Source organism: Macrotis lagotis, chromosome 2 (genome assembly GCF_037893015.1).
Source record: "Macrotis lagotis isolate mMagLag1 chromosome 2, bilby.v1.9.chrom.fasta, whole genome shotgun sequence".
In the NCBI taxonomy this organism is placed as follows: domain Eukaryota; kingdom Metazoa; phylum Chordata; class Mammalia; order Peramelemorphia; family Peramelidae; genus Macrotis; species Macrotis lagotis.
Window position 1 is genome coordinate 177,945,263 of NC_133659.1, and position 23,016 is coordinate 177,968,278.

Below are 23,016 nucleotides of genomic sequence, written 5' to 3' on the forward strand. Positions count from 1 at the left end.
AAATACATACAGAAATGGCTTTCGGAAGCCTTCCATCAAGCTACTCAGGTATTCAGGTACCACTTTCTATAAAAACTTCCCTAATCTTTCCTTCCCCTTCCTCCCTCAGATGTTAATCTTCTCCCTTTCCCTTTCCTTTAGTTTAATTTATATTCATTTACTTTATCTATAATTATTTAGTATACTACCCAGGTCTTGCTCAGCAAAATGTTAGACTTGTTTAGTTTTTTTGTTTTTACCTAGTGTTTGTTTACATAACACTTAACAACTGTCTCTTAAGATCTTATCAATAATAGGAATAAACAGCTAGCTAATCAAATAAACTCATTTATGTAGCTGTGTAAATATGAAATATCCCAAGAGAGAAGACTACTTCTCTAACCAAGCCTTTAAAATCATTTTAAAAGAATAAATGTTAGAATTACTAAAAAAGAAGTATTTAATTAAATATTTAATTTTTAATTGGTGTGATAAAACAAGCATTTCTGTAACATTACAATTTCAAAAAATGATTATAAATGAAACTGCAAATCTATTATGCACAGTCTACTATTTCATTTAGATATCTAATAGTTATCATGTAAATTTTTTCCTACTTTTTAAAATAAAAACAATAATATAATCCCATGATTGTATCAACTGTTCAGTAGTATGCAAACTCCTCCTAGATAGGGGTTTTTGTTTTTGACTTTGTATATATAACAACTAACACAATTCCTGGCACATATTGGGTGCTTGATAATGAATGTATCTGAACCTTATAAATGTTATTTTAATACTCCAATATATCCAGTAATTGTGCATGATGAAAGGCAATATGATAAAGTTCAAAGCTTTCCTGTAAATAGCCAACTACTTAACTGAGGAACCCTGGTAAGATCCTCAAAACTTTCTAAGTCTCAGTTTCTTCATCCGTGAAATGGGGAGAAAAGAAACATTTAATTACCAAGTTATTTTTTAAGGATTGATTGAGATAATGTATGTAAACCATTCTGAAAACCTTGAAGCATTATATAATTGTCAGCTATTATTATTATTATTATTATTATTATTATTATTATTATTATTATTGTTATTTTGATCACTTTTATTTTATGGGATAGTATAATAGGAGAAGCTATGACAAGATAACTGGTTAAAATCAATAATAGAACAATTTAAAAAAACAAAAGGAAGAAATTGAATCTCGAGTTGAACTTTAGTGATAATCCATTATGTTTTACTGAACTTGGGCTTCTATCTGAACTAGGAAAAAAAAGAAATTTAGTAAACTCATTATTTAAAGATCCTGTTAACGAAATGTACACACACACACACACACACACACACAGACACAGACACACACAAATAGACACACACAACACACACAAGTCATATGTTCAAATATAAGACTATAAGCATTGCTGATGTGTCATTATATGAAAATATTGACTGGGACTGAATCTTTAATGGGAATTTTATATATACATACACATATATATATTTGTAACTGAAGAAAAGATTTTGAATGCCATTAGGTTCCTTTCAAGTGGCAAAGCACCTGGTGATGACTCTGTTCCAGTTGAGATCTACAAGGTGGGGAGTTCTTTGCTCATCCAAAACTGACTAAAACTTTCCAGGTTATATGGCATGAAAAGGTTATTCTCTAAGAATTCAAGGATGCTTTCATCTCTATAAGGATAAAATGGAATAGATTGTCCTATGACAATCATAGGGGTATTTCTCTTTTAGTCATTGCTGGTAAGATTCTTGCCAGAGTCCTTTTCAATAGGCTGATCCTTCACTTGGAAGATAGTCACCTCCCTGAGACCCAGTGTGGCTTCAGAAAGGGTCAAGGAACAGTTGATATGGTATTTGCTGCCCAACACCTCCAGGAAAAGTACCAGGAGAAGAACAGAGGCCTGTATACAACATTTGTAGATCTGTCAAGGCCTTTGATACCATCAGTCAAGAGAGTTTATGGAAAATTATGCTAAAATTTGGTTACCCAGAGAAGCTCATTAGTATTGGGACACCAATTTCATGATGGCATGCATGCCTGGATTCTGGATAGTGGATGATGCTCTTGAGATTTCCAAGTCACCAATGGAGTGAAACAAGGATGTGTCCTTACTCTCATACTTTTTAGCCATGTTATCAAACACCTTCATTGAGGATGAACCAGAAAGTTCATTAAGGATGGCCACAAGGTCAACTGCTACACTGATGGTAAATTCTTCAGCTTAAAAAGACTACCAGTCAAGACCAAAGTAGAGGGAGTGTTGGTGTATGATCTTCTGTTTGCAGATGAAGGTTCATTCAATGTAGCCTCTGAAGCTGAGATGCAACAAAGTATGGATTGATTCTATGCTGCTTGTGCTAATTTTGGTCTAACAATCAACAGCAAGAAAACACAGATGCTCCATCAGCCAGCACCACACCATTCATATGTGGAACCATCGATTACAGCAAATGGAGTTTTGAGAACTGTGGACAAGTTCATTTACCTTGGCACTGTCCTTTCCAAGGAGGTACACATTGATAATGAGGTTGACACTTGCATTACCAGAGCTGGTTCAGTATTTGGGAGACTTCGAAAGAAAGTGTGGGAGAGAAGAGGTATTACACTGACACCAAACTGAAGGTCTACAGAGCCATTGTGCTAACCTCATTGCTATATGCCTGGGAAACTTGGAAAGTCTATCAGTGCCATGGAAGGATATGGAATCATTTCCATTTAAATTGTCTTAGGAAGATTCTGAAGATCACCTGGCAGGAGAAGATACCAGACCCTGAGGTCCTTTCTCAAGCTAAACTAGCATTTCCAACATCACTACAGAGAGTGCAACTACAATAGACTGGGCATGCTGTTAGAATGCCAGATGTACACCTGCCATAAATTCTATTTTATGAAAAACTCTCAAGGACAAGTGGTCACAAGGGGGTCAGAAGAAGTGATTACAAGACACCCTGATGGTCTCATTGAAGAACTTTAGAATGGATTTTGCAGCATGGGAGACACTGGCACAGGACTGCCTGACATGGCATGCCCTCATCAGAAAGGGTGCTGCACTCTATGAGGAAGGCAGAATTGAAGCGACTCAAAGGAAATGTGACATATGTAAGTTTAGGGTGCCCACACTGGATGTTCACATGGACTACTTGTGCCCAACCTGCAGTTGAGCATTCCAAGCTCGTATTGGTCCAATTAGACACTCAGACACACTGTAATTTGTCAAACATAGTGAAGTCATTTTGGTTTTCCTCAATAACTTAGGACAAAGACAAGGACAACTTAGGATAACCAACCAACCAACCATTTCATAATTTGACACTGTTCACTGAAAGGTAAGAATACTTACAATACACAGGCTTCGATTATTTAAAGTTGACAAAAGAAATAGAAAAATAATCAAAATTACTGAGTTTTCTAATATTCGTTCTTGCTTAAAAACTATACATCTAATGCAGACATTGGCTATGACATATGTGCTTAATATATATTTATGTATGTATGTGTGTGTGTATGAGAATGAAAAACTCCACAACTTAATCAACTACAGAACAAATTAAACTAGACTTGAACTTAACATAATAGCTGTACAAAAAGATTTCTACTTTGTAACATACTCAATGAATTGAATATATTACAATCAAAGTAGAAATCAGTAATGCAATATAGCTAAGAAATAAATCTGATGAATCAATAAGGAGATTCAAATAAAATCTGGAATGATGAACTATTATGCTATAGTTAAGAAGAAAAATAAAATTTTCTACTCAATAAATACCTTTAATATTTCCATAAACCTGAATGAATAAGAAAATATTACTTCCTTAAAATATTGTTGAAAAAATTCCAAACTAAAACATAAAGGGGGTTTATCAGCAATAACAGCTGCCATCAGAAATTGGGTATATTACTGCTTGGAGAAGGTTTTTTTCAAATGTGAAAGAAACAGTAGAGACAGTAAATATCAGGGAAATGGTATCTGAATCCTAGTAAATACTTCTCAGGTAGAATAATATAGATGAACAAGGGGTCTAACATCCCTCTCCTCTTTGCAAAGACCAATCACTAAGTCCCTTTTATTAGATATCCTTTATCCTACCTATTTCACAGACTTATTATAAGACTTGAATAGGGCAACTGATCACATCAGAAATCAGTTGGAAAGTACATAACAAGATGGTGAAGGTGATGTTAATTTTATGCTTCATGAAATAATTTTCAGAACGTTCATCTGAAGAGGCAGTATTACCATTATTTTGCATAATTTCCACTATATCTGAACAGCTGTTGGAAATCACTTTTCAATACATCTGGATTCTCTTTTCTCTACACTAGTTATTAGAAGACCCTCCAGTATAAGTGAAAATGTATAAAATGTTTCCTTGACAAGTAATTTAATTTCCTTGGCTCAAATTCTAGTCTTTCTACAAAATATCCTCTATTTATTGGTCTAACTACTTAACAGCAACATAGCTAGCCAACAGCTTTTTTCCTTGAAAGACTTTATTACCACATAATTTATTTAGATTAAAATTTATTTACTTTTATTTTATAAAATCATGAAGTGTAAGTTTAAATAGGATATACAATTTGATCTAATACATATCTTGAGAATTTAGAGTTTTTATGTCACCTGTACAACAAAATAAAGAGCAAATAATTCATGATGCTGAACTTATCTGGTGAGTGTCTTTAGGATGGGCAATAAAATCTGTGTGTGTGTGTGTGTGTGTGTGTGTGTGTGTGTGTGTGTGTGTGTGTGTGTGTAACAACTGAAGTAGAAAAACCTTCAACAGATATCAAAGATGTTGATATAATGTGGAGCACAGTTTGTTTACAAGTAAGTATGGTACACAATATGTGCTTAAAAAATGTTTATTGACTGCTATCATTACATCAGTTGCTCTAGGAATATCTGAGGGGAAAAAACCCTAAATTTTAGGGAAGCTTTTTTTTAGGTGACACATCCTTTCATCATTCAAAAAGCAAAGAAATCCTAGTAAGTAGAAATCATGAAATGCATGTTACAGAAAAACAGGGCAACTAACACTGTAGTGTCAGAAATTCTATTTTATCTTTTTACTGAAAAAAAATTTTTAAAACAAGAAATAAGAAGAAATAAATATTTTTTTAAATGGTGGAACACTGGATTTTTATTCTGTAATTATATCATCACATGTGTATATATGTACCCATATATAAAATTAAATTTTAGCCTAATTCAGATAAAAAGTCATTTTTTTTTATGAAAATGAATCAGACAGAGGAGCAAGAACTTTCATTAGAAAATTAATCACATACGGGGCAGCTAGGTGGCGCAGTGGAGGGACAGCTAGGTGGCACAGTGGATAGAGCACCAGCAAATGGAGTCAGGAGTACCTGAGTTCAAATCTGTCCTTAGACACTTAATAATTACCTAGCTGTGTGATCTTGGGCAAATCACTTAACCCCATTGCCTTTGAAAGACTACAAAAATAACTAATCACACTCTCAGAAATTTCCAGGTGAAACAGATATTAGAGCTGACAGAGAAATTTTTTATTACCTGGACAATCTTACCAAAGACCAGAGTGTCAGGACAATTTTTCTATTGAAACAACATTGTATTAAATTATCATTATTAAAGACTAGAATTCTTAGTTTTTAGAAATGTCAGTGAAAAATTTCTAAACCCAGAGTTATGTTTTGTTGATTAATAGTATTCACTTGGATTTTATATCATAATGACATGTTAAAAGGGGGTGAGTGGTTCGCTCAGGATATAGTAGGTTGCATAAATGGAAATCAGCTGTATTAAAAGATTAAATCAACCAGTCTACTGAATAAATCCAAAAAATATTTATTTATGACTCACTTCTGGGGGCATTACTTTATACCCAGAACTGGATATATCTATAGTAGATAAAGGCAGATTGGTATAACAAATAGGTAACTGAAGAGTCAGGAAGGTCTGGGTTCAAGTCTTGCCTTTGAAACTTACTGGTTATGTGATCCCAGGAAAATTACTTCTCAGTGACTTGGACAAATCTGAAAGACTATAAATTGCAGAGAATATGCTGGCCTGCCTTGGGAGAGAAGTTTCATATATCACTGAAATCTTAGGTCCAGACTCAAACCCAAAGTTGACTTTGGGAGTTCATAATATAATTAGCAAGAAAAACTTAATTATCCAAAAGAAAGCAATACAAATCAGTAAAAAATGCAGTTCTAAGTTGAGAAGGATATCAGTACAATAAAGGTTCTGAAAAAATAAATCCCGAAGTACAAGACAGGAAATATTTGGTCAGGTAGGATAAAAGTAAGAGGCAAACTAGGCTAGAGCAAAGAATAGAGACAAAAATGAGCAATATGGATATTCTATCCCAATCAATTATGCATTTGCCTTCTATCTTGGACTAAATAAAAAAGAAAACACCTGCCCATGAAAGCTCAGAAAAGCAGTAAATGAATGCCTGACCATTTTATTAAATACAACAATGAATAAAGCCATTTTCCTTGTCTGTTCCCTGTCAGAAGCTTATTCCCTACTTAACAGTTCTAAGAGTATTTTTTCTTTCATTTTCTTTGTGATTTCAGATTTTTTTCTCTTATAAATTTTCTCAGTAGGTTTCTACTTCTCAGGATAACTTTGTGCCTTTTTATCTTATTCCATGCTTCAAAATTCCCTTAGAGTTTGTGATCATACAACTATTGTCCCTCTTTAAAAATTTATGTTCTTTTTTTAAAAGTTTCTTTTAATAATACTTCTTTCTGTTTATGAATTTTCCACATAAGGATCTTCTTCTCTTTGTTATCTTGAATTTCAACTAATTTGGTTTGCAGTTTAAGGTTACTAAATTCAACCATACCATGGAATAAATGCAAAGAATATTTATTTATGGCTCACACACATCAATCAATCATCAAGTTTTATTAGATATTATCAATATGTCCAGAGCGGAGCCATTTTTCTATAGCAGAAAGAAGCAGTCTACTCACCTTCTGATTCCATTATTATATCATTTACTGACTTAAATAGGGACATAGCTCTCAAAGGAGAGTTGATTTTGACTAAATAGCAGAGGAGGAAAAAAAATTGAAGATTCAAGAATTCTGAATTTATTGGTGACTCATTGTATGGAAACTACAAAGCAGCATTTAGTCATATAGTACCTTAAGGAAAAGAGAGGTTAAATGATGTAGGGTAAATGTGTATTAGAGATAGCATTAAAACCCAGGTCTTCCTGACTCCTAGATTGGCTCTTGATTCCACTATACAACCTCCTCTCTCAGTAACATATTATAGTCTTTTGTTTTTCCCCACTCATCAAAATGACTTCTTTTTTTTTCCTTTTAAAACATTTTTATTATTATTTTTAGCATTCTTTTTAAAAAAATTCCTGGAACCATTTCTGGTTATTTCCTTGCCCCCCTGCTCCCTCATATCCCAATGGCCCTGGACTTGCATCTATCTTTACAATTCTTTAATATTCTTTTTTTTTAATTTGGTTTTTCCCTCCCCTTCCCCACTACTGACAATCAATATATCAATCATATACATGAATGTATGAAAAACATATTTTCATATTAGCTATGTTGCAAGAGAGAGAGTGACAGAGAGAGAGACAGAGAGACAGAGAGAGAAAGGAAGTTTAAAAACTGTATGTGTCTGCCCTCAGAGTTCATCAGTTCTCTGGAAGTGAAGAGCATTTTTCACCAGGAGTACTGTCTTGAATCATTGTATTGATCAGAATAGCTAAGTCTTTCAAAATTGATCATCATAACACTACAGCTGTTAACTTTGCATAAAGATATCCTGTGTACTAGTATATTCAAATTTGAATATATATACGTGACTTCAGTGACTCCAGGGCTGAGGTCTGCTGCTAATTCTCTGGGTGTCAGTTTTTACAAATAGATAAATTTTTAAGAAAGTAACATTCTTTAGAAGAAAAAAGAAATCAGAAGTATTTACCATCTCCAGCTTTTCAACTTTAAGACGAATGGAGGGATCTAAGGAAATATTTTCTCCTAGTGATTCAGAATCATCAGGCCCAATGGAGTTAATATCTAAGGAGACAAGAGGGTGCACGTTAATTAGAAATTTAACTGAACAACTTCTTTTAACAAAATGTGCCCTGGGGTCCTCAAAAATAATTCAATCTAATTAGCAGAATTAACTTTTATTTAAATAATAAGTATTTTCTTATAAATCTAAAATATATCACATATGGAAAATACCATCCGCATTCAGAAGAAAAACTGTGGGGTCTGAATGAAGATCAAAAGTACTATTTTCATTTTTTTTAAACTTGTTTTATGTTTTTTTAATGTTTTTTTTTCCTCCATAGTTCTTATTCTTCTTTCACAAATGACAAATAGGGAAATATGTTAAACTTGATTGTAAATGTATAGCCTATATCAGATTACTTGCTGTCATGGGGAGGGAGAAAGTAAAGGAGGGAGATACAAAAATGTGGGAAAAACTTACAAAAGGACAAATGTTGAAAACTATCTTTGCATGTAATTGAAAAAATAAAACAGCATTCAAAGAAATAAATATATCACATAAAACATTTTTATTGGATTACCAAGTGATATATTTGGAGGGAAAAAATCAAACTGTATTTGGAGGTTATACTTTTTCAAAACACATTCAAGAATGATTAAAAACAAACAAAAAACTAACATTAAACCTAATTTGGATGAGAAAAAAACTAACTTTATTTTGTGGAAGGTATTTTGGGGGAAAAGTTATTTTAAATAAAAATGCCAGAAGTTTTGGAAAGCAAGTTGGAATTATTCAAATAAAGTAACCAAAACTAGACCCTTTGACCCAGAGATTTCTCTATTAGACCAATCATTTAGCACTTTTTGTTGTAGTGGAAAAATGAAAATAAAAGTTCATATTCATTGACTGAGGAATGGTTAAATAAATTGTAGTACATGAATGGAATAGGAATATGACTATCTTACATGATGATGAATGTGATGATTGAGAAATACAAAGACATATGAACTGATGCAAAGTGAAGTAAGAATTAGGAAAACAACAATAAATGAGTATAGTAATGCAAACAGTTAAGAACCACCATAACATAATCAAAAGTGAATGTTGTGCATAAAGAACATGCATGGCTCAAAAAAAGAGATATAAGACACCTCCCCCTCTTATTTTGCAGAGATAGGAGGTACATGGGTGTGGAATGTTGACTATGATGTCAGAATTTTTTTTTCAATGCATTGATTGCTTTTGCTTCCTCCCCCCATTCTCTTTTTTTCCCCCCTCAAAAAAAATTTCTTTTGGTCATAAAATATAGTTACCTTTGAGAGAGAAGAAAAACGACGTAAGGGAAAATTTATGGGGTGCAAAACTAGGAGATTATCAATAAAAATTAAAGGGGCAGCCAGGTGGCACAATGGATAGAGTATGAGACCTGGAATCAGGAGGATCTCTGTTCAAATCCAAACTCAGATACTTACTAATTACCTAACTGTGCAATCTTGGGCAAGTCATTTAATCCCCCTAATTTTTAAAAAAATTAAAATTAAAAAAACTTTTTAAAAAGTCTACCATAAGACAATTGTCTGACTATGTATGTTCTCTCCCTTCTTATAACAAATGTTAAATTAACCAGTCAATACACTCAGTATTTTGTGTTGTGGAGTGTTATAAATGTGTCTAATTCAGTTACTGAAGCATTATGAGTTTCCCAAAAGTGGGAACAAAAAGCAATGCTTGATATAGATCCTTGTATACAGAATCTAACTTTAATAATAAAATGTTCCAGGAGTTGTATTTCTATCACTTCTCAGCCTCATTTTATAAATAATATAGACTTCATAAAAGTTCTAATAATCTTACTATTGGCATGAGGAAGTGTCCAAACATTTAACAAAATCCCACACTGTGCTTCCAATTCTAAGTACTTGCTCCTTTGGACATCTAGAAGCATGTAAATCTAAGCTTTGTAGGGATCCAGGGAGTGAGGAGGCTAAGGATTAAGGTACTGAACCATTTAGTGTACACTTAGGCTTTAGATGTTCTGTTTCTGTAGTATTTTTCAAAAAGGGGGGAACTATTATCTATTTCTCTATAGAAACTACTTTTAATTTATTTTGCCCATCCTTTCTGACCATGCTGAGTAGGTCCTTTAAGTATTTCTTGTGGTGCAGGTTTGTCATCCTTTATTTAGCCCAACTGCAATTACTCTCTTACTCTTCTACTCTTACCATAGGGAAATGACTTGAGTCACAGAAGGTAGAAGCCTATGGAAAGCCCTGTGACCTAATTAGGAACTTTCTTTCAGTCTCTAGGGGGGAAAAAGGGTCAGATATTAGGATTGTTGACATGTATAGCTAGCATTCTTTCCCTCTACTCAGAAAATTCATGGGCTATGAATGATTACAGAACTTGGAAACTCATTATTATATTTCTGATGACATCTATACAGTTACAATCTGATTATTCTGTCTGTTTAAATATGGGAGTAGGAGACTTGAACTTCCTTTCTAACTTCATCAAAAACACACTAACAACTTCATGAGTAATTATTATATTCACAAAATTTGCAAGTTTTTAATGAATAAAATTTTTATACTAAAGGATTATCCTTTGAAGCAGTTCCCACTGTGCAGAACAGTTTATGTATGTAAGATTGTCTATTCTTATAATATCCTAGAAAATTAAAATAATATAATTAGTAAAGATTAATAGTCAGTAAAACTATTGTATAAAAAAAATCCAAACTTTTAACAAAAACTCCACATGGTTTCCCTGTAGTACCCTCCCCAAAATTAAAAGTTAAAAGTTTAGAAGCTATTAACAGACTGCTTGGACTAAATAACTAGCCTTTTTCTTTCTACTCTGCCAAACTAAGCCTCCATTATATATAACTGAATAGTCAGAGGAGGAACAAACCTCAGAGAGGCAAGTGGAAGAGTTATCAGCAATCAGGGCCATGTATACCCATGGTGAGTACAGCTCCTGGTTTTATTAATGGTGCTATAAAAATAACCATGATCATAGTTTATCCCTAAATGGCCAAGAAACTTAAATAGAAGCAAACTTTAAAGATCTACCAAATAGCAAAATTGAAGCAGTTGTGAAAATTGAAACTGATCCTAATAAACTACAAATAGATTAGAGAATGAATTAGGGAAATAAAAGATACTGTGGAAGAAATTTCATATTCTGCCATGGACAGACTTATTAATTAAATTATTAACTACAATTCTGCTCAGAGAGAAAATTCAAAGTGAAAGATCTACTTTACCTTGAAAATTTCTCTATTGAAGCCATTTCTAAATTATTATTTTATAGGGTTAAAGAATAAAGAAAAAATTCATAATCGAGATTTAATCACTCAAAGCTTAATGAATAGTCTTTTGATTCATTAAACAGAATAGTAACTTTTCAGTCACTGTAGAGATTTTTTTCCCTAAAGACAATTTTAGCCTCTTTATGGATTCTCCTTTCAACCTGATCAAGGTGATCTCAAGAGATACTTTTTGAAAATGAATTAAACAAAGGGGTTCTTTGTCTGATCATAACCTTAATCAATTTCAGGTAAGTCACCTTCCAAAAATGATCAGATCTTTTTGCCTTTAGAAATTTGCTAGATCTTCAAAAAGAATGCATCTGGAGAACTTTAGTTCTGATGTTTTCTATCTTTTCTAAGGGACAAAAATGAATAGCAATGAGACCAAAGACTTGGCAAAAACACTAAAAAAATATAATTTCAATATTTCTAAAAGAGGACTGGAAAGGATATACTATTTAGTATTATTTCACAATCTCAACTCCCTTTAAGGAAGAATTATAGACTCATCCAGTTCCATATCTCATTACAGAGTAATATCACAATTATGGAAGAATTTCCTAAAATTAATGAAGATTAATCAAGTTCCAGGAAGAACTCACTTTGTTGACACAGGTTTACCAGCTCATCTGCAAAGAGATGTTATAACTTCTTATAAAAGTCCAATTACAAAATTATTTACTACCAATGTGTAGCTTACTACTGAGATAATCTTCCAAAATTCTTATAATTATAAAATTAAAGAATCATATGGTAAATTCATTCAAGGAAGTTACACACACACACACACACACACACACAGAATAAACAAGAAACTGATGCTACTGAAAGGAAATACACTTCATAGTCACCTTCAGTGCAATATTCAGTTAAGGAAAATCTAAAAGATAGCAATAAGCAGTAGCAGATTTAGGTCAGAGACTGGAAATATTTTTTTCAACTCCAAAAAAAAGAATGTAAACTGGCAAACCTAAGCTATAGATTAACCAGATTGTTTTGGTCACCATCCATTGTATACAATGATAAGCTCAAAAAGGAAATGAGTTCAGATCTATGTCTTTACAAATATAGCACCTCAAAAGTCTTGAGGGAAGAGGCTGCTGGAAGAAAAGGGACACAAGGATGGGTCAGGCATGTTAGTATCCAAGGCTTATATGGTACCTTCTGTATGACTAAGATGAATCTTTTCCTTCGTTTCACCTCTCCCCAAGAAGAAGAACTAATAGTCTTCATCCAATGTCAATGGGACAAACAGTCTGTCAACATTTCTGCTGACATTTATTAGAGATTTAGTGTAGTGTATGATTTTAGAACCAACTGGAAGGAGAATGAACTCATGTCTTTTGATTCTCCTTCTATTGTAGCTCCTCAATGTTTGGACTTCTCCTTATCTCTGCTTCCTGGAATCCCTGGTTTCCTTCAGATCTCAGATAAATCCTCAGTCAGCAGCTTTTCCTGGTCCTCTTTAGTTTTAGTCCCTTCCCTCTGAGATTATTTCCAATGGATTGTGTATATATTTTCCTGTGTACACAGTTATTTGTATTTTACATTGTCCATTATAAAATTAGCTTCTTGAAAGTAAGGGAATTTTTTATATCCACAATGCTAACTAAGCACATAGTCTGACATACAATAGGCACTTAATAAGTACATGTTAACTTAACTTTCTGTGTCTGTTGTTATTGTTAAATATAAAATCAGTGGCCACCATATTTGTGAAACTGATAAAAGGAACCAGAGACTGACTAATTAAACAAGTCAGCAACTGGACCTTCACCTCTTGCAGGTGAAATTATATATATATATATATATATATATATATATATATATATATATATATATATATATATATATATATGTATGTATATATTCCTATATACTCTTTCTGTGAAAATACCAAGGTCAATATTCAAGAGAGTTGACCATAAAACCTAACTCACCCCCAAAGACTAAATAAACAACAAAAATCAACGGTGCTCTGAAGGAAGCATCTTGTACCAAGATACACTATAGTGCTATCCAGATGGCTCCTTTGCTGATCTGTAGAGTTTGTATCATCATCTAGCCACCATGTTCCATGACATTGCATATATTGTCAAGAAACAGATACTTGAAGGTTGAATGGTATATACTTTGAAATTTGCATCAGTTGCAGAGTCCTATTCCATAGTTTGTTCTACACTTTAATCTCACAATGTGGGGAAATTTAAAGGTAGAACCAGGATATGGACCCCTGATAATAGGCCTATTCCTTAACAGATTTCATTCAGATGACAAAATGTGTACAGTGTAAATATATCTTGATTTCTGGATGACTACAAATCTTTCCGTGTAATTAAACAAAGTTGGTTCCATGATGATAGTAAAGAATCTTCAATCACATGATACTCATGGGGATATTTCAGAATCCCTCTTGAATGACCAGGAAACATATCTCATAGGAAAGATAATATGACACTTCCTAAAATTCTATAATGTAAAACAATATCTTCCTTAAAATGTAGAGCAGAAAGATAGAATGTGATACCTACAAATTTGTTAAGTTGTGTGAAAATACAAGTCTAGATTCCGGATAATTGCCTTAACTCCAAGCAACTTTGTTTCAATAAGGACTAATTTCAGCCAGGAAACCCATTTAGTTCTTATGAAATCAAAGCAGGTCAGTGCATGAAATTTTTGTTCACCCTGCTGGCAACCCATTATTTGATTGTTGCTCATAGCAACATGACAATGTGCTACACCAAACTAATACAAAATATAAAGGTTTTTCTTTCACAGGTCCAGACAGCATTCTCAATAGAACCCAAACAAAATTCTTGCCATCAATTGAATTCAGTGGATTTGGTATACACAATAGTCCGTCAAAGAAAACTGATCCTTTTGCTGAGGTAGAAAGATCCATATCAGATAATGTTCAAACATAACTCAAAAGACGGTCAAACTGAACATCAGTAGTCTTTAGATACACATTTTACAATGTATAAGAAGCAGCATGCCAACTGAAAACTAGCCATCCCACAAGGAGAGGTTCCTTAGAGTAAAATTCCAAGGACTGACAGGTGGCAAGCAATTCATTTTACAAAAGAAAAAAAAAAGACAAGTTCCTACAAACAGGAAGAAACTAATGGTTGCAGTATAGCAAAGGCCCCATTTCCTGGGTTTATATGGGTGGAGAGAAGAAACAACTTATGAAAACTCAGAGCTTCCCAGGGGGCAGGTCAAATAATATCATGCAGTCCAGAATTTTCTTTGTGCTATAGACATTGATCCTAATTAGGAAAGCCCAATCAACTAAACTCAGGAAGTTTATTGATGAAAAATTCCTTTTGGAATTGGAAATCAAGTAAATATCCTTCAATTGGTGAATGGCTTAGCAAACTGTGGTATATGTATGTCATGGAATACTACTGTTCTATTAGAAACTAGGAGGGACAGGATTTCAGGGAAGCCTGGAGGGATCTGCATGAACTGATGCTGAATGAGATGAACAGAACCAGAAAAACACTGTATACCCTAACAGCAACATGGGAGTGATGTTCAACCTTGAAGGACTCGCTTATTCCATCAGTGCAACAATCGGGAACAATTTTGGGCTGTCTGCAAAGGAGAGTACCATCTGTATCCAGATAAAGAGCTGTGGAGTTTGAACAAAGTTCAAGGACTATTCCCTTTAATTTAGAAAAAAAAACCCAGACATCTTATTGTCTGATTTTGTCACCTCTTAGACTCCTTGTCTCTTCCTTAAGGATATGATTTCTCTCTCATCACACTCAATTTGGATCAATGTACAACATGAAAACAAAGTAAAGACTGACAGATTGCTTTCCGTGGGGGGTTGGGGGAGGGAAGTAAGATTGGGGGAAAAATTGCAAAACTCAAATAATATCTTTAATAAAAAAATAAAACAAATGTTTAGCTATAAAAAAATTCCTTTTGATATTGGTTTCCCCCTGTCACTAAACAGATAAAACAAATCAAAAAACAATTTTCTTGAGTACTATGTGATTGGATTATTTGGGGATAGTTAGGCTTATACAGCACTGGTCTGGAGTCAGGAAAATCTGAGTTTCAATTTGGCCTCAGACATTTACTAGTTATGTGACCCTGGAAAAGTCACTTAACTCTGTTTACTTCAATTTTCTCAAAAATAAAATGAGTTGAATAAGGAAATGGCAAATCATTCCAGTATCCCTGCCAAGAAAACTCAAAATGGGGCACAAAAAGTCATATTGACTGAAAAATGACTGAACAACAACAAATTGACCTAATTGAATTTATTTATGCTATGCTATAACTAATAATGTCTATGAAATTTGCCATATAAATAAACTTGATGGACAATAGGAAGGGCAGAGAAATGGTTAGTATTGCTCCAATTTTAGTAACAAATGGGATGTTTCTCTAAAATGAATAGTCCCCTTATGGGTAGAGGAAATGGAAAGGGACAGGTTAACATAAGCTGGGTCAGAAAGAAAGATTATAGAAACAATTTTTTAACTAAAAGAACATTTTAGACAAAAGCTAATCAAAATACAATGTCTGCCATTATGTTCCCATGCCTTCAAGTAAAGTATTTGAAATTAATCAACTTGTACAAAACACTGAACCCTGTTTGCCTCAATTCCCTCACTTGTAAAATGAACTAGAGAAGAAAATGGCAAACTATTACAGTATCTTTACAAAGAACCCACCCCTCAAGTCACAAAGGATTGAAATGACTGAAAAAAGACTAAACAACAAATAAAAAACTGAGTTAACCCCATTTCATTTATGAAGTGTCATTTTAGGAAGTAGGAGAAAACATAAGATTTCTGGATGTTTAGGTCTAATCTTTAAACAATCTCACACCACAGACCCCAAAAGTTAACTATGTACAGACTAATACATCATTTTATATAATATTATGTATAAAAGCAAATTGTTACCCATTTTCATATGAAAGGTTATTTTGGAAGTCATGATACATTTAAGTCTTTAAATAAGCAAGTTTCTCAAGATGGCTCTTCTATTTCTTCGTTTTTAGTGTTATGTCAAATAACTTACCCATGTTAGTTACATAGTTATGTCTCCAAACAAAATAACATTTAATCCAAGGTGCTAAGAGAGTTCAAAGGCTGATGAATACACATACCACAATTGATTTAAATTTATGACTTAATAAAATACACCTGTTTTTCACAGAAAGCTAGAGGGCTAGATAGGGAGGGAGTAGGGAAGATCTGAGTTCAAATCCTACTATGGACAAGTTTCCAAACTTCTGTTTGCCCCTCAATTTCCTATAGACTATAAAATGAAGATAATGGTCTATCTTACAGGATAATTGTAAGGATCAAATTAGTTATGAAAACATGCATGCACAGTGCTTGGAAGACAGAAGGAGTTTAATAATACTTGTTCTCTGCTACCTCACCTGCTATACATGCAGCTACAGCCTAGAAGAGCAAGTGTCCTCAGTTGTCAGACAGAGCCTGGCCCAAATCCAGAGGCTGAGATTTTTATCGTTTTAGTAGAACGTGACCTTGTTTCTCTCATCTCTGCCTATTGTGGTCTTGGTTTGTTCAATATTCTTTTACACACAGTACAGATTGCACAAGAAGTCATCACCAGTCCTCTATTGGGGAGAGTGCTTGCTAATTCTGTATCAGACATATGCTGAAGAAACACCTGTACAGTACCTTACATTCCCTATATATAAATGTCACTATCAACTCCTGTACAGAGGAGGAAAGGTCCTAAGGAACATCTCTGGATTATAGACATGGATTTTCATACATCTGAATGGTGCTTAATGCCATCTGATGATAAGTGTTCTTTATTCTCAAAGAAGACCATGACATCAGGTAAGTGATGACATGACAAGCATGTGGATTGTATTTGAGTGAGGGGCTGCTGTGCTAAGTCAACAGCCTCATTTTTTCCTCCAAAGCCATCTGGATCCAGTGGTTGGATGCGAATCAGGATGACTGAAGATGGCCCTGTATGTGAGGCAAACAGGGCTAAATGACTTACTCAAGGTCACATAGTAAATGACTGAGCAAGGATGTGAACTTAGTTCCTGCTGACTTCAGGGCTAGCATTCTACCTGCTATGACATCTAGCTGTCTCATTCATTCATTCATTCAACAATCTGGATAAATGAGTTTGTGTTGTCAGCAAATTTAATCCAAAGATATTATCATTTTCTTCTATTACACTATATATAGAAATGCTCATTTTATTGGGCATCTGAATTTAGAATAATAAATTTATAGTTAAAATGGACAGTGTGAAAGCTGTACTACTAGAATATTAAGTCTAAAATGAGAGTGACAAGTTCTAAAATGAGTTGATCTTTTACTATCTGTTATGGCTCAGGAAAAATAGGAAAATGTTAGCTGGTGGAAGACCCTTGGGCTGATTGATCTAAAATGGAATTCAAATCTGGAAAATTTTAGTGAAGAAAGAAGAAAAATGTGCAGCACAAAACCAATATTATATAATCAAACCAAAACCAAGGATGAATCAATCATGTAGGAAAAATATTCAAGACATAACAGAGGTTATGGATCACTCTGGATCACTCACATGGTTTATCTATGATATTTTTATTTTTTAAAAAAAATCAACTATGAGAGGTACCAATCTTGGTTTTTTGAAGGACTGGAGAACATAGACATATTTGGTCAAAAGACTTTTCTTTCCTCTCCTTCTTTCCCAAGAAGATGCACATTTGAACAGGGTGGGGTGGGGGTGGGGCGCAATGATTAGTTCCTATTTATCTTTTAATCTGTCTGTTACTCTCACTCTCTCTCCATAGTTTCTCCAAAGTTGTTTGCATGTAGTCTCCCTATAAGATGATAAACTCCTTGAGGGCAAGGCCTGTCTTTTGCCTTTCTTTGTATCTATAGAACTTAGAATATCACCAGGTATTCAGCTGGTGCTTAATAAATGTTGAGTCATAATTTGGCTCTAATGAACTTATCTTTCTAGACTCATTTCACTTTACCCTCCCATTCTATATACTCTATTCTAGCCAAGCTTGCCTACTTGCTATTCCCCATACAAAACATTCTATTTCCTACATCCTTGCCTTTGCATAGTTTATCCTCCACCCCTAGAATCCTCTCCTGAATCACCTTCATCTCTTAAACTTCTTAATTTCCTTTAAGGTTCCATTTACAAGTGCCACTTTCTATACAAAGCCTTTCTTATCTAAGCAAGTTTTGGACTTCTCTCTCTCCACCCTTGAAATGTCTATGTATATGCTTTTTGTGAATTCATTGTATTCTCATTCTGTTTCCAATTCTCTTCCTCCTCTCAAACCATGAAGTTTCATGAAGACTGGTACTGCCTAACTTTTATCTTCATAGACATAATGACTTAATTAATAAATGTTTGTTGGATGCATATGATAAAAGTACTATAGGAAAAAAAAATAGGCCCACAGATGCTGGCTATTCTTGACTCCTTCTCAATTACCAAGGGGCACCTCACCCCTGATAAATGAACAAAGTAAATGTGGTCCAAAAAGGGACTGATGACTTGGAGAATTATTTTCTTTTAAATTGACAAATTGGAATAATCCATTCCTGAAACTCAGCTCAATCCTATCACTGCTAAATAAAATTTTGAGTGTTATTTTGCTGGTTCTTCATGGAAACAAGAGAATAGCAAAAATTCATTTCTGAAACTGTCACATCTTTATGCAGTTTTTCTTTGAGTTTCTTTTTCACAGAGCATCTGTCTTCAAGTACAACCTGATTTGCATTCACTTTATTTCTCAAGAGCAAAGAGCAGTAATGAAAATGACTAGTCTTCTTAGAAACCTTTGACACATCTACACAGAATTCTGAAAGTAAGATATGGATGTTGAGATCACAACAATATTTGATTACTAAGCTACAGACTTATATGTTATCAAACTCCAGGCAACTAAGGAAATTTTTTTAAACATAACAGAAATTTGAGTGTGCCATGACAAAAAAGTTTAGCCTACTATCCACAAAGGAAAAACTAAGTGGATGAAGAATGTCTAATATCCAAAATATGATATGCTCTTTGACAGACAACCTAAAGTGCTCTCCCATCAATATACATCTTGGACAAATACTACAAATGTACAATGAGCTATATTTATGCTGTAAAGGAGAAAGAGAGAAAGTTAGATTTTCTTTGGTAAATTGTCAAGGTCTTTTAATCGCCCCCAAGCTTCAATCTGGGCAGCTAGGTGTTGCAGTGAATAGAACACTAGACTGGGAGTCAGGAGAATCTGAGTTCAAATTCAGCCTCAGATATTTACTACTATTTACTAATCTTGTGACCCTGGGCTAGTCATTTAACATTGGTTGCTTCAGTTTCCTCATTTGTAAATGAACTAGTGAAGGAAAAGGCATACCACTCCTGTATCTTTGTCAAGAAAACCCAATATGAGGTCACAAAGAGTCAGATATGACTGAAATGACTAAACATAACAACATTTCTCTCTAAAATAAAGCTTATATTTATTAAAAAAAAACTCTTCCATTTATGATAAATAGCTATGGACTCTTACATTCCCTGAATCTTTCAGTTAATTATAAAGCTGTAAAAATAACAAACATTATTAAATTTTGCTTGTGAAAGTCCACTTTTTATCTCTGGATATATATACCACTTTTTATCTCTGGATATATATATATCAAGGATGCTTGTGATTCCTGTAGAGGTGACTCATTAAGGTTTTGTATAGTTGGGAGAGTAGGCATATAGGTCAGTAGTTATTGATGATATTTTGATTGACTTTTTCTTTAGCATTAAAAAGTTCTGAATTTTATTTTTCATACCTTGGTATTTTCCTCTCCTTTAGTCACCTTACATATTACTTCCATACAATTATGGCACTTGTACTATCTGTGTCTTGGCCACATAGCTATTTTCTTTAATGTAATTTCTATATCTACAACAGGCATAATCAGGATGATAATGCTAAGGTCCAAATGTTTTGCAAATCTTTTCCATTTTTCTCATTATCGTAGTAGTTCTTCCATTTTCGTCCAGAAGTCTCTTGGGATAACTTTATTTAGTTACATATTTTGCCAAGTTTTCTTTGAATTGTTTTACCATCTACTATTTCTCTATCTAGGGGTGGCCAGATGGTTCATTAGATACAGCACCAGACCTAGAATCAGGAAGACCTAAGTTCCAATTTGGTCTCCAATACTTAGTAACTGTGTGACCCTGGGCAAGTCATTCAGCTCTTTTGTCTTAGTTTTCTCATCTATGAAATAAGCAGAAACAGGAAAGGGCAAACCATTCCAGTATTTTTTGCCAAGAAAAGTCAAATGAGGTCACTCGAACAACAACACTTCTATGTTTTAAAAAACGATACTACTTGAGTTGATGATCAATCTTAAATGGACTTGCTCATTTCATCAGTGCAACAATCAGGCACAATTTTAGGGTATCTGTGATGGAGAATACCATCTGTATCCAAAGAAAGAATTGTGGAGTTTAAACAAAGACCAAAGACTATTACTTTTAACTTTAAAAAAAAGGTATCTTACTATGTAATTTTGCTATCTCTTAAACTTTATTTTTTCCTTAAGGATATGATTTCCTCTCTCAACACATTCAATTTTGATCAGTGTGTAGCATGGAAACAATGTAAAGACTAACAGACTGCCTTCTGTTGGGGGTGGGAGGAGGGAAGCGATATTGGGGGGGGGGATTGTAAAATTCAAAAAAAATTTAAAAAACTAAAAGGGGCAGAGCCAAGATGGCAGTATAAAGGCAGCATTTCCTGGGAACTCCTTTCCCAAAAAACTCCAAAAGCCCTCAAATTATGACTCTAACCAAGATTTAGAGGGGTGGAACCCACGGAAAGACTGAATGATACATTTTCCCAGTCTAAGATAACTTAGAAGTTCTGTGGGAAAGGTGAGTTTCACTAGGACCAGGAGTTGGAAAAAGCCCTGGTCAGCTTGAAGGAACAGGGAGAGAATTCTGCTACACTAGAATGAGTGTGGAGTGAGGAGCACCAGCTGCAGAACCTGCAGTGAGAATTGGGAGGAACCAGCCTGCACCTCCAGAGTCTAGTCCATAGATGGTAAGGGGGTCAGGGGAGACTGCAGGAACTTCTCTGCTCTCCCTGGGGGCAGGACTGTGCTGTTTGCCCACACTCAGATTCGGATTGCAGTTGGGCTTCCATACTAAGATAGCAGAGCAGAGCCCCTCCTTAGCTCCAGGGCAGAAGGGAGTGCTGTGGTCATCTACATATCAAAGCACAGGAAAGAGAGCATAAGACCTTGGAGGAATAAATGTCCCAGTGGGGTGTTCTCCCCCCCCCCCCAAAAAAAAACCCCAAAGCCCTGGAAGTGCTGTAAATTAGTCTTGGGCTGAAGAAATGAGCAAACAACAGAAAAAGAAGAATCTGACTATAGAAAATTACTTCAGTCCCATGGAAGATCAAAACACATACACATATGATGACAAAATCGAAGTTTCCGTATCTAAAACCTCCAAGAGAAATAGAAAATGGCTCATACTATGGATGAGCTCAAAAATGACTTTGAAAAGCAATTAAAGGGGGCAGCTAGGTGGCACAGTGGATAAATCACCAGGCCTGGAGTCAGAAGTACCTGAGTTCAAATCCAGCCTCAGATACTTAATAATTACCCAGCTGTATGGCCTTGGGCAAGCCACTTAACCTCATTTGTCTTTCAAAAACCTAAAAAAATAAAAATTTTAAAAAAAGCAATTAAGGGAAGCGGAGGAAAAACTGGGAGGAGAAATGAAAGCAATGCAGAAAAATCATGAAAACCGAATCAGCAGCTTGGTGAAAGAAATATAAAAAAATACTGAAGAAAATAATGTTAAAAAACCAGTTTAGGCCAAATGGAAAAAGCAAAACAAAAGGCAAATGAGGAGAAGAATGCCTTAAAAGGCAGAATTGGTCAGCTGGAAAAGGAGATAAAAAAGCTCTCTGAAGAAAATAACTCCTACAAATGCAGAATGGAACTAAAGGAAGCTGATAAGTTTGCAAGAAATCAGGAAGAAATAAAATTCTTCCCCCCCAAAAAGTCAAAAATTAGAAGAAAATGTGAAATATCTCACTGGGAAAAACAACCAACCTCTAAAAGAGAACCAGGAGAAATAATTTAAAAATTATTGGGCTACCTGAAAGTCATGACCAGGGAAAGAGCCTAGACTTCATTTTTCAAGGAATAATACTGCAAAATTGCCCTGAGATCATAGAAGCAGACGGTAAAATAGAAATAGAGGGAATTCACAGGTCACCTCCTGAAAGAGATCCCAAAAGAAACACTTCCAGGAATATTATAGCCAAATTCCAAAACTCCCAAATCAAAGAGAAAATTCTAAAAACTGTCAGAAACAACAATTCAACTACTGAGACTCCATAGTCAGAATTACACAGGATCTGGCAGCATCTACATTAAGGGCTCGTAGGGATTGGAATATGATATTTAGGAAGGCAAAAGATCTTGGTTTAGAACTGAGAATCAACTATTCAGCAAAACTTAACATCCTCTTTCAGGGGAAAAGATGGACTTTCAAATTTCCTACTGAAACAACCAGAGCTGAACAGAAAGTTTGATCTCCAAGTACAGGATTCTGGTGAAGCTTAGAGGGGGTGGATGAGAAGGACTAACTACAAGGAACTTAATGATATTGAACTATTTGTATTCCTGCTTGGGAAGAAGATATTGATAACTCATATGAACTTTCAGGTTATTTTTTTGCAAGGCA

General features: G+C 34.4%; 1 protein-coding gene across 3 annotated transcripts in view; it reads right to left on the reverse strand.

The window, feature by feature from the left end:
- STXBP4 (syntaxin binding protein 4) overlaps nucleotides 1-23,016 on the reverse strand; it is a 223,244-nt gene that overhangs the window by 145,034 nt on the left and 55,194 nt on the right. For all 3 annotated transcript variants that reach the window (XM_074223680.1, XM_074223679.1, XM_074223681.1), the window contains one exon: nucleotides 7,947-8,041. In XM_074223680.1, the coding sequence (XP_074079781.1) occupies nucleotides 7,947-8,041 (95 nt within the window). The remainder of the gene's footprint in view (nucleotides 1-7,946; nucleotides 8,042-23,016) is intronic.